Genomic DNA, 11865 nt, shown 5'->3' with positions numbered 1-11865 from the left:
TTTTAAATAATATTCCAGCTATCCTGTCTCTGTGCTGAAGATCACATCCCTACATGCAGCACATCCGTTTCTCCAGCTTGTCTAGCTGCACTTTTCAGCACTGGTGCTCTGACTCAGTGGTGCTGACAAAGCCAGGTGGTTCACGTGGCACGTGTAGGTTCGTCCTGAGCTCCAGCGCTCTTCAAAACAAAACAAAAATACTATAAAACAAATGCAAACAAATTTATAAAATAAATTGAGAAATGCTAAAAGTATGAGTTTTCTTCTTCTTCTTCTTCTTCTTCTTCTTCTTCTTATTATTATTATTATTATTATTATTATTATTATTATTATAAGAAGAAGAAGAAAAATTATTATCATTATTATTATTATTAATAATAATAATAATAATAATAATAATAAGAAGAAGAAGAAGAAGAAGAAGAAGAAGAAGAAGAAGAAGAAGAAGAAGAAAACTCATACTTTTAGCATTTCTCAATTTTGTTTTATAGTATTTTTTGTTTTGATTCTTTATTTCTTTATTTATTTGCAGTTGTTTGGAATTTAAAAGCTCATTTGTAAAATAATAAATTATAAAACAAATATTAAACTATTTATCTTTGAAAAAAAAACTTTGAATATTGGGTATGAAAATTGTGTGCACTATTTATATTTATCACATTTCTGACAGTATTTAATTATTTATTTGTAACAGTTGTTTTTGTTCAGATGGATGTAAAATATAGTTAAAAGTGAACACAAAGAAGATTTAACTTACCAAAAGTCACTTCAGTGCCGCCACCGAAAACTGTAGCAGAGCCACACAGTGTTAGAGCCTAGTACAAAAACCTCAGGGTTGTAGCTCACTGTTCCTGCTCATGCTGAACACTTCAGTCATCACGACTACAGAATCTAAAGACACTAAACAGGACAAAATGACCGTAAGTGGGACAGGAAGTGGTGCAGAACTCGTGGTGGTGATCATACTGAACACTACAGTGTGTGTGTATAGAACTGGGAGTGTTTTAGACTGATTTATGTTCAGTTTAAGTTGTGTTGGGGTTTTTGTATGAGAGGATCGTTAAACTGCAGCACTGTGCCAGTTCCACAGTTAGGGCAAGCACAGTAATAAACGGCTTCATCTTCAGCCTGAACACCGTTAATATGCAGATATTCTTGGGATCCTGATTCACTGTAAGTGAATCGACTCGGCAGACCGCTCGCTCTGGTGCTATCAATGAGCAAGAACTTTGGAGCTTGTCCTGGTTTTTGCTGGTACCATGTTAAAGCCCAGCTACTTTCACTGGGTGAACAGAGAATCTTGACATTTTGCCCAACCTGAACAGATATCGCCTTCTCCTGTGTCAACACGAGCGCTTTCAAACCTGTTCACACAAACAGAACACTTTCATTCCTACATTGTTCCAGTCCAGCACTGTTAAAGTTCAGAACTCACATGAGATTACGATGAACTCCATCTTCAGACTAAGCTGAATTGTTTAAAGATTTTGCACTAGAAAGTGTGTTTAAATTGTGAGTAACGTTACCTGTCAGCGTGAGCAAGATGGCGGTGAGGGAAACGGTGTTGAGGATCATCGTGTTCGGGTCTATAAAGGTCAAGAGAAAAGACTCGGGTTTCTTTTGAGAGCAAAGTCGAGCTGCTCGAACTCAAAACTCTGCTGTTTTAAAGGGAGGGTGACAACAGGAACTCACAGAAAACACACCTCCATGAGCGTACACACTCACACAGAGACACACACACACACACACACACACACACACACACACACACACACACACATACAGAACTTTACATTAACAAAGTGCAAGACATTTGCATTGACTTTCTTATACTGCACGACTTTTAGATTTAAATCAGCCATCAATAACCTTACCAAATATTTAAAAAAATTTAAAAGGGGATTTTTTTCAGCAGCTATTTACCACATAAACCTCATTCTTAATGCAATGGGCAAATCAGCTGGTCTGAAAAATAGGCCAAAGGTTTTTCTGACATTAAAAATTTATGCTTGTTGTCTTAAGTTCAAAAGAGAGAGAAATAAAACCGATGAAGGAACGAGTGTTTCTAGCTGCTGTGATTCATCACTGTAATATAAAGCTGAAAGAAAAAGCACATTGATACATCCGTTGTTGTCAAATTGGTGTAAAATAAGGGGAATAAAACACTTTAGGTCATGTTGTTATTGGAAAAGAATCAGCTTTAGAGTAACAGGAGTCGTGCAGCTTCATGATTATTTGCCTGTAACATCACATCCCCAAGAGTTTATTCCTTACTGACTGAATCAAGAAGTGAGAGAAAGAGTGAAACCTGATGACCAGAGAGCAGTTAAAAAAAAGGAACTTAAACAGAAACTGGATGTAAATGAGATCTCTTGGGATTCCAAAAGATAATTTAATAATAAAACTCTAATCAAAAATCATTTAAAAATGAACAACGTACCATAAAAGCTGTTCATTTTGAAGTAATAAATACAAGACTTATGGATATCATTTAGACGCTTGTTTGTACTGATGAGACGTTGATCTTCGATTAATAAAGTAACGATTAAATACGAAATCTAATTATTCAATAGGTGCAAATTCTATTGTTTTTAATAAGGAATTATCAATAATATGGATTTTACAGCTTCTGTATCATCAATAGCTTCTAGTGACTCTGCTTTCTTTGTATTTGGTTTCTTAATAAACTCGGCAGAACTGAAGGAATACTCAGTGTTATTCTGACTGGGATGATTAATAGCACACTTTTAAATGTTGTGTTTTTGACACAGGGGGTAAATAAACTAAAGAAGAAAACAAATATTTCAATATCGTCTTTTAAAGTCTATTTCTTTTTGTACTTTTATGCATGAGTTTAGTTAAACTGATTAAATGAATTCATGTTCAAACAGGTTTCAGATATGTTACAGAATTCCACACATCAGTTTGTCTCTTATGATCATTTTATTGAGGAAAACGTTTGTGATGAGCGAAGCACCTACAAGAACATGAAGTATTCTACATGGTCTCTAAAAGAAGCAGAAGTGCAGAAAACACTGAGACATGAAGAGAAGGAAGCAGCTGTTCTTAAACTGTATGGTTTAATCGCTTTCTCCTGTCTCTGTGCTGAAGATCACATCCCTACATGCAGCACATCCGTTTCTCCAGCTTGTCTAGCTGCACTTTTCAGCACTGGTGCTCTGACTCAGTGGTGCTGACAGAGCCAGGTGGTTCACGTGGCACGTGTAGGTTCGTCCTGAGCTCCAGCGCTCTGGGCTGAGTTTCAGAGTGCTGAATTTGATGAAGGTGCCATCAGATTGACGCAGAGACGAACTCGTCTGTACCTCGGTACCAGCTACGGCGTTTTCGTTATCGGACCAGGACAGAGTGGCGCTATCAGGACGGAAACCCTGTGCCAGACAAACCACCCTGACCTCATCACCTGACGACTGAGTCTGAGAGGGAGCCAGCAGAACGAGGGACGGGGGAGATTTAATATCTGGAGGAGACACAGAGAGAAAATAATAAAAAAAATCATAAACACAATATTATTCTTTTATATTATTTTCTCGAATCTGTTTGGTCAAGTAACATCTTTACACAGGGACTTAAATAGCAGACGCTCCACATCAACTGATTAAACCATGTGTATTTTGTGTGAGGTGACTTTTTTACGTTCATACAGTAGAAGTCGTCTCCACTTTTTTGGAGTCTCCATTCTGACAATTTTTTTTTTTAAGCTGCAAATTTCAGTTTTTTTTAAATTACAGAAAATGTTTTATTTCTAAGTAAACTAAAATGTAATTGTAAAAATACATGCACATATTAATGGTGGGGAATCCTTATGCAAAAATATAAAATAATGCAATTACACTACCACTAATATAATAATAATAATAATAATAATAATAATAATAATAATAATAATAATAATAATAATAAGCAAACTCATACTTTTAGCATTTCCCAATTTTGTTGTAATTTTTATTTATTTTTTTTTTTTTGCAGTTGTTTGGAATTTAAAAGCTTATTTGGAAAATAATAAATTATAATTATATATTATTATAATTATATATTTTAAAAAAAACTTTGAATATTGGGTATGATAATTGTGTGCACTATTTATATTTATCACATTTATGACAGTATTTAATGATTTATTTGTAACAGTTGTTTTTGTTCAGATGGACGTAAAATATCTGTAGTTAAAAGTGAACACAAAGAAGATTTAACTTACCAAAAGTCACTTCAGTGCCGCCACCGAAAAATGTAGGAGAGCCACACAGTGTTAGAGCCTAGTACAAAAACCTCAGGGTCGTAGCTCAGTTTCTGCTCATGCTGAACACTTCAGTTATCACGAGTACAGAATCTAAAGACACTAAACAGGACAAAATGACCATAAGTGGGACAGGAAGTGGTGCAGAACTCGTGATGGTGATCATACTGAACACTACAGTGTGTGTGTGTGTAGAACTGGGAGTGTTTTAGACTGATTTATGTCCAGTTTAAGTCATGTTGGGGTTTTTGTATGAGAGGATCCTTAAACTGCAGCACTGTGCCAGTTCCACAACCATGGCAAGCACAGTAATAAACGGCTTCATCTTCAGCCTGAACACCGTTAATATGCAGATATTCTTGGGTTCCTGATCCACTGTAAGTGAATCGACTCGGCAGTCCGCTCGCTCTGGTGCTATCAACAAGCAAGAACTTTGGAGCTTGTCCTGGTTTTTGCTGGTACCATGTTAAAGCATAATCTCTATTGGCATCTGATTTGCAGGAAATCTTCACATTCTCTCCTTGTTTTGCAGGCATCGCTTTGTCCTGTGTAAGCACAAGACTCTCCAAACCTGCTGGAAAAGAACACATTCTGATCAAATCAATCATATTAACCAAAGGAAATCTTATTCTCTTTACATAAACATCATGTTAGATCTCAAAATCAGGACTGATAAAACAACCTCACCAGGAAGAGTGATGAGAAGAATCAGAGTCTTGAGGATCATGATGCTCTTCCAGAGATGGGACAGAAAGGACCAAAGATTAATCTTCAGGGCAAGACACAGACTCCCGGTCATACGAGGGTCCTTATGAAGAGACGCAGCTCGCACACACACACACACACACACACACACACACACACACACACACACACACACACACACACACACACACACACACACACACACACAGGAAAGGAGCTCAAGCATTACGAGAAATGATGCGTGTGAAAAAAAGTGCATGATTGGAAATTATGTAAATCTTCTCTCTCAGGAATCCATCTATAGAACTCAGGTTTCGGTATGAAATTTCGACAGATGTGTGAACTAACAAAGCATCCGTACACTAAACCTCGTGCTTCTAGCATTTAATTACTACATTAAAAAAAAAAAAATCTCTACTAGTTACTCACTACACTACTAAAGACCGGATATCAGTATTTTGTATTTTGCAATGTAAAAAACCTCATGATCATAATTACACATTTCATCGTTTTAATTCATTCATTTTTATTTCAATTAAAAGCACAGAAGGTTATTTATCATCATATAAAACCTGAGAATAATCTGACAAAGTAGAACAAAAAAAAAAATCCAGACAAATATATAGGTTACAAACAACTGATTTAATCAGCAATTAAGAAACAAAGAAAAAAAAACGTGTGTACATATACACACATACCATGCACAGATTTGTAAACAAATTTGTATTACGACACATTTGCTTTACAAAAAAAAACGGATTTTATTTTAAGGGGGAAAACAGAAAGACCTCAAATGTTCTGTTTTCTGAATACTGACCATGGATTTGTGAGAAAACCTTGTACAGAGAGCACAAAGAGGAGTTTCTTGGAAATTGCTTCATTTACATTACCGGGGATGAACTGTAGTGTAATCGAGCACTTGGAAAACAACGACATACAGATACTTGGTTAAAAAGCAGAAATATTCGAATGAACTGCTTGCTGTAGTGTGTACAGGTGAACTGGAGGCACTGTTACAAAGATTTACGAGTGAATATACTGGCAGTAAAAAGTAAATATGGATATACAGACAGTATATATGTGTTAAAATAGGAATATTTGATGTAATTCTGAGAAGAAAAAAAAAAGGATAAATCATGTGTGAGACCCAACATGAACGTTTTCACTGTAGTACATGTGCATACATCCTTTACATCATATATACACATTGCATTAGAATCAATGGTTAACTTGGTCCACCCTATTGGAGCCACGGACAAGTCACATGACCGATCCGTTAAATCCATAAGGGAAAGCGGAAAGCAGAGGTCCGATAGAAAGCAAGTAGGCGTTGTGGAGTACTTGTGAGTTTCTAACAAAAGCGAGCGCGTCCTTCTCTCTTGGTCTCGACACTCCTCCTGGTCCTCTGTAAGCTCTGGGACTTTACTGCAGTTATTTCACTGGTCCCTTGACTCGTACAGCAGTTTGGTAGCCTGTTCATGAACAGAGATAAAATCACGGCACTGAAGAAGAAACTGTACAAGAGGGATACTAATAGGACAGCAATCAGACATCATGTTCTGAAGAATGATTCTTTTTTTTTAAATAATTACAAACTGCCTGAAATCAGCTGATGAAACTTCTTTCCTGTTTCAGTGTATTATTTTATATACAAATTTGCTTATTAATAATTTAAAAAAAATATATACATATTTTATGAAACATTACACGTGTAATTAATCTTCTATACTGCTAGGATTAATTAACTGCAATCTACTGCAATCAGCATAAAAATGTACACAATCGATACTTTGGATCAAAACATTACTACTACTTATAATAATAACAATCCAAAACTATATCACATGCACCAAATATCACTCCATGTGTGAGATTATTTTCTTGACAGGTGCCATTAATTTTGCTCCTTTATGATCAGGTTTCCTACGACTGATGCACCGAGAGCAAATTAACGCTTCGCACCGTCATCTCCTCGACGTGTACTACACACCTGTGTAAAGAAAAAGCTGCCCAGAAAATCTCTGCTATTCCGATGGCATTGATTCTGTGATCTGTACTTTCAGGAGATCCCTTAATGATCTAGACAGCTAAAAACACTTACCTTGTGCATGGCAACAAGCCAGGAGGAGGCGCTCTTCTTGTCGTCGGCTGCCTCCATGCGGAGTTGCTGAGAGTCCTGCGAGCCCGGAGGCTTATAGTGCAGCAGCATGCCTGTGGCACGAGACAAACCTCCTGTGTAAGAGTACAGAGGGCAGAGATTAGTCCTGAAATTGTTTTAAATTTAAATAGCAAAAAAAAAAAGGTAACAAAAAAAGTCTGACACGGACTGATGAAGCATGTACAGTACCACACCAGAACGACTCAATATCAGGGTTTACAGCACGCACTGCAGTCACATTACAAGGCAGTGATGGCGGTAGAGTATATTATACTAAAGTTCTTTTTAAAAGAAGAAAGCTTTTAGCATTTTGTCATTTATAAATACTGCAGCCAACTACTTAAGCGAAGGTGGTTAGTTATTATTAGGTTTCCGTTAAGTAACTAAAAAGGTCATTTAAATTAATATTTCTACTGATTTTGGCTTAAGGGTGCACAAACTTTTGCACTAAACGCCAAGCCTAGGGGTGGTAATAGTTTTGGCATGCTGAGGTTTTGCACTGGAAGATCATACTGGATAAAGGACGCAAAGGTCTTATAGCATCTTGACATATAAAAGCCAATCACGTTTCTGATATGCAAATCAGAAGAGACGTGGCGCATCATATTTAAAAAATAAAAATCGATAAAAATGTACAGGGTTATTTTTTTTCCCTTTGAAACTACATTAAGACGTTAGATATTAAAGCGCAGCATATTTAAGCTACTTGATGCTCCTGGAAATGTCCTTGTGTTCGTCAGTTTCACTAGGCTGGTGTTTCATGAGACAGCTACAGCATCACTCCCCGTAATTACTGCAGCAACATGTGGTAAAGATTCGTGCCATTGCATTATTGATAAGCGAGGAAGTGGTCTAGGACACCAAACCCATTAATGGACAAGCCGTGATAATGGGTTTATGTAGACGAGTCGTGTGACAAAACATCATTAATACCATGCAAGTCAGGCACAACAGACTTTTAAGATGTTTGCCTTTTAAGCCGTTTCAAAGCAACAGAAACATACAAGCAAGATTTGGGTAACAAAAGGAACAGAGGAAGAAAGACAGAAAGAGATGCTAACCTTCTGATATATATTGACTGTCCAGCAGAGTGGTGTAAGTATGAATATCTTTCTCTGGGCCCAGAAAAGAAAGGAGGCATCAAGCAGCCCAGAGAAAACAATAAAAACAAACAAGCGCAAGAAATGTTAATACATTCACAAAGCTTTCTCTTTCCTGTAAAGAAGTGCACACAGGATTAGTGTACATCAGTGTCATTTCAGTCCTGAAGCAGTTAACTCTAAAGATTAGGACAATATAATATGTTTTTTCTGAATAAAACGATATATAATAATAAACAGGTTGTCACACGTGCACACCATTTCAGCAAAGTTAAACGGACTGCACAGAGCTGTGCTGACTCACGTTCGCTTGAACAGGAGCGACACATTACTTTCTAAATCGACGACTGTGTGGTGTCTGGAAGCCAGATAGCTTTTAGACTGGAAGTTCTCTCAACGTGGAGACTAATACTGTGGTTTAGCTCTTTGGAAAACTTTCCAAAGAGGAGATTAGATGTACTACGCGTATGCAAAATGAAATATTGCATTTTTACAGATTTTTGAGCAGTTCAAGGAACTGGATAACTTCAATGTTGTTTGTTTTTTTGTTTGTTTGTTTTTTATTAATATTATTATCTACACCTAATTTCAATGGTCAGCTTCTTCATTCTTTCAGTCAAGACTCGTGAGACGACGCACCACTTGTAAACATTCTTATACCACACGGGGGCGCAAGAACATTAATTCACTGACGATCACAAACCGTTCTTATATTCTGCAAAGCAAACGGAAAGGAAAACATGCAAAAAGGACTGCTCTAATTATTTGATCCACAAATTATTATTTTATGTTATGCCCTATTAAACATCATTAGTCACAGCAAGCTCAGTTTTCACATCAAACAACTGTTAAGTGTAAATGTCAACAACCCCCAAGGTTAGGAAGAAATAAGGCCAGCGTGCCAGGGTGATTAAAAGTTTTTGTTTCTGTAATAACACCCCACATAACAGCAAGTGCCCAATGCCTTTGAGGGTTTGCTATAATGTCCCTGGATAAGCCTTATGTATAAAACATATAGAAAACAGATCTACTAAAAAAGGGCGCTATAATCCTTTGTATTATCAGAAATATTGATAACATTACAAACGTTTGTCACTATCCCGCACAGAGCTTTTGAGTAAACCAAATGACTCAACCCGGGGCCTGATCCTTACATGTACACAATTTGGCAGACGCTCTTATCCAGACGCCCTTACCTCCTGGGGCCGAGCCTTCTGTCTCTGTCAGCACCTGCATGGTGGAGATCCGTGACAACTCCACCTCAAAATGGCTTTCTCCATCCAGGAACAGATATCTGATTAAAGACAAGGTAAAAAAAAAAACAAAAACATAATTTTTAAAGCCATTCTACAGTTAAATGTACTTGTTTTGTATATCTGTGCATGTACATTTGTACCTGTGGTTATTTGACAGACGGCACACCATGGTCTCCGATTTCTCTGAGAAGCCTAGTGTGACCAGGAAGGTGCCTCCTAAGGTAGACAAATCATTAGAACAAGATTCACCGAGTACATTTCATACATTGCATGTCAGTGATCTTCTGTCAGCTGCCATCAGGACACAACTCAAAATAAACACAGAACCCTTGATTATGAGTGGATATTAATAGTGAGTTTGCACAGACATGAAGCCCTGATGCTCAAACCACCATGCTTGACCGTGAGATAGGAGCCAAAATATATTACAAAGTATATAACTTTTATTACATTTGCTGTCTCCTAGGCAAGAAGGCTGGATGTTTTCTACCACATTTCATGGAATTTAGACTAAAAATCCCAATACACATCGGTACATGGACAGTTAATAAATTACTCATTGAACTGCACAACAGTTCAAAAGTTTAAACCATGGGCATAGAAATGTGTAGAAGAAAAGATTTCCTTTTAAACCAGTGTGACCATGAGAACGTACATTCGGTCAGTCTCACCTGCGGTAAGCACTTTGAGCTGTTTGTCGTAGAAGTCGAGTTCTTTCTGTGAGACGAGGCCGCAGTCCCTGCACTGCCTGACTGGATCTACAAAGCACATCCTGGGCAAGGCCACTTTCTTACTGCAGCATTTATCACAGAAACACCGGCCACATCTTCGACAGTGGTGCTGAGGATGCACAAATGAAACATCTCAAACCTGTAACTTGTGACATTTACATTTCCAACATTTAGCAGATGCCCTTATCCAGAGAAACTAACACTTTTTTTAAACAATTGAGGGCTCAGGGGCCCATCAGTGGCAGCCTGGTGGAAGTGGGAATCAAACTCACAACCTTCTGATTGATAATCCAACACCTTAACTACTACGCAACAACATCTACAACATTTATTCACAATAAGGTATTTACATAGATATAATAATAAAGTATAAATGTAGATAGTGGCTTATTCACTTGTAACTTGGTGATTCATGTGACTGTCTATAATGCTGTCTATATACATCAATGCACATAGCCGCCTAACTGCTGTTACTACATAATCACGTAAGACGATATTTTACACAAACACACATAAACAGGAACTTAAAAGATTATTTCAGACGTGATATAGCCAATGTTACAAACATGCACGTAGCAAAGGGATAAAAAAATAAAAAAGGACAAAAAATAGAATGTCACAAGATTACAAAACAGAACAGAGTTATGCAACAGGAAGCAGCAGAGAAACCAGTCCACTCTGCATGGACATGACACATGACAGAAGAAAACTAAGTACAATCCTTTTACTACATACCTTTCTGGTGATGAAGTCAAATTTTGTGTCACACTGCATGCATCTGGGACACTGAAACAGACAATAAGAGGCTGGTGAATCAATCAATCAATCAATCAATCAATCAATCAATCTATCAATCTATCTATCTATCTGTTTCCCCATGTTATATCTGAAGGCACCACAAAAACAAACAAAAACAAAAACCAGCTGAATGAATGTGGTTTCTTCTTAAGCGGAGTGCGCATGCGCAGAACCCCTTGCTTGTCAACACAGTTTAAATACCCCAACATTGTACTTGCAAAAGATTTTCAAACGACTGCTGTTTTTTCACGTAAATCACACGATTTATAAAGCTTCTATTCACCTGAATTATCTTATGCTGTGAATATATACAGGAATTGGACGAAACGTCACACTTTAGACACCAATTATAGATGTAAATAATAAACTGCTTAGTTAGCTAATGAGGCAAAAACAAGCAAAATCTCGGTTTAAACCAAAGTTTCTGCTAAGACGAGCTGACGGAACAAACGGTGCTAATTCGAATTAGCAAAACAACAACGCCCAAAGAAGTCCAGTCCGTCATGCCACGTCGTTTTTACCTCTTTATCCGGGACCCACTGGGGCTCGTCTAACGAAAACGGGCTGCTGAAAGCTCCGTTCTCCGGCACCATGCGCAGTCCGCTCGGGCTTCGCACCAGCTTTTTGCCGTCAGGCAAGGCTGACATTTTTTCTTTCCACTTGCTATCTGCGTACGCAAGAAGGACCACTGTACACTAGTCGGTTTGCGTTTTGCTCAGTCTAAAATACTTCACTACTCCCTACATAGACTCACTATACAAGACGCCGAATTGTAGCGTCTGCACCCTACGTAGTGACCTTCTGTAATAGACTGACACCCGTTTAGGACGCGAACACCGGATGAAACTCAAATGAGTCCGTG

General features: G+C 37.6%; 2 protein-coding genes across 14 annotated transcripts in view; both read right to left on the bottom strand.

Moving 5' to 3' along the window:
• The window catches only part of LOC113655334 (immunoglobulin lambda-1 light chain-like), a 42617-nt gene extending 37514 nt beyond the window's left edge, over positions 1-5103 (bottom strand). For 7 of the 11 annotated variants that reach the window (XR_007140362.1, XR_007140364.1, XR_007140365.1 and 4 more), the window contains exons 1-6: positions 4943-5102; positions 4541-4829; positions 4217-4260; positions 1527-3478; positions 1318-1364; positions 758-900 (exon numbers count right to left, since the gene is read on the bottom strand). Coding sequence is in view for 2 of the 11 variants with exons in the window: in XM_047812251.1 (XP_047668207.1) it covers positions 82-103; positions 3175-3478; positions 4217-4260; positions 4541-4829; positions 4943-5054 (771 nt within the window). In the remaining 9 variants the exon portion in view is untranslated. Of the gene's footprint in view, positions 1-6; positions 201-757; positions 901-1317; positions 1365-1526; positions 3479-4216; positions 4261-4540; positions 4830-4942 lie in introns of those variants that run through there. The other 4 variants (XR_007140368.1, XR_007140361.1, XM_047812251.1 and 1 more) reach the window with 4 other exon arrangements.
• Positions 5104-5583: 480 nt separating this feature from the next.
• On the bottom strand, positions 5584-11821 carry zfyve21 (zinc finger, FYVE domain containing 21). 3 transcript variants are annotated; one of them, XM_027165820.2, is made up of 8 exons: positions 11525-11821; positions 10941-10991; positions 10146-10314; positions 9615-9690; positions 9415-9512; positions 8180-8233; positions 7062-7192; positions 5584-6432 (listed from the first exon to the last, which is right to left on the bottom strand). In XM_027165820.2, exons 1-8 carry the CDS (start codon positions 11648-11650, stop codon positions 6397-6399), a joined length of 741 nt encoding a protein of 246 aa, XP_027021621.2. In that variant the 5' UTR covers positions 11651-11821; the 3' UTR covers positions 5584-6396. The 3 variants fall into 3 exon arrangements, with proteins under 3 accessions (XP_027021621.2, XP_027021623.2, XP_027021622.2); XM_027165822.2 differs by lacking the exon at positions 11525-11821 and adding an exon at positions 11287-11509; XM_027165821.2 differs by lacking the exon at positions 8180-8233 and having other exon boundaries at positions 11525-11815.
• Between the last annotated feature and the right edge of the window lie 44 nt (positions 11822-11865).

Source organism: Tachysurus fulvidraco, chromosome 4 (genome assembly GCF_022655615.1).
Source record: "Tachysurus fulvidraco isolate hzauxx_2018 chromosome 4, HZAU_PFXX_2.0, whole genome shotgun sequence".
NCBI classification, from domain to species: Eukaryota; Metazoa; Chordata; class Actinopteri; order Siluriformes; family Bagridae; genus Tachysurus; species Tachysurus fulvidraco.
This window is presented reverse-complemented; position numbering and strand designations above follow the sequence as displayed.

What these genes read in the sequence shown, in the direction of transcription:
- zfyve21 (XM_027165820.2), bottom strand. Translation starts at nt 11,650, where the DNA reads ATGTCAGCCTTGCCTGACGGCAAAAAGCTGGTGCGAAGCCCGAGCGGA. An exon ending in GCTCAAAGTGCTTACCGCAG is followed by an intron (nt 9,691 to 10,145) that starts GTGAGACTGACC and finishes TGTCTACCTTAG; the next exon opens with GAGGCACCTTCCTGGTCACA. An exon ending in CGTCTGTCAAATAACCACAG is followed by an intron (nt 9,513 to 9,614) that starts GTACAAATGTAC and finishes GTCTTTAATCAG; the next exon opens with ATATCTGTTCCTGGATGGAG.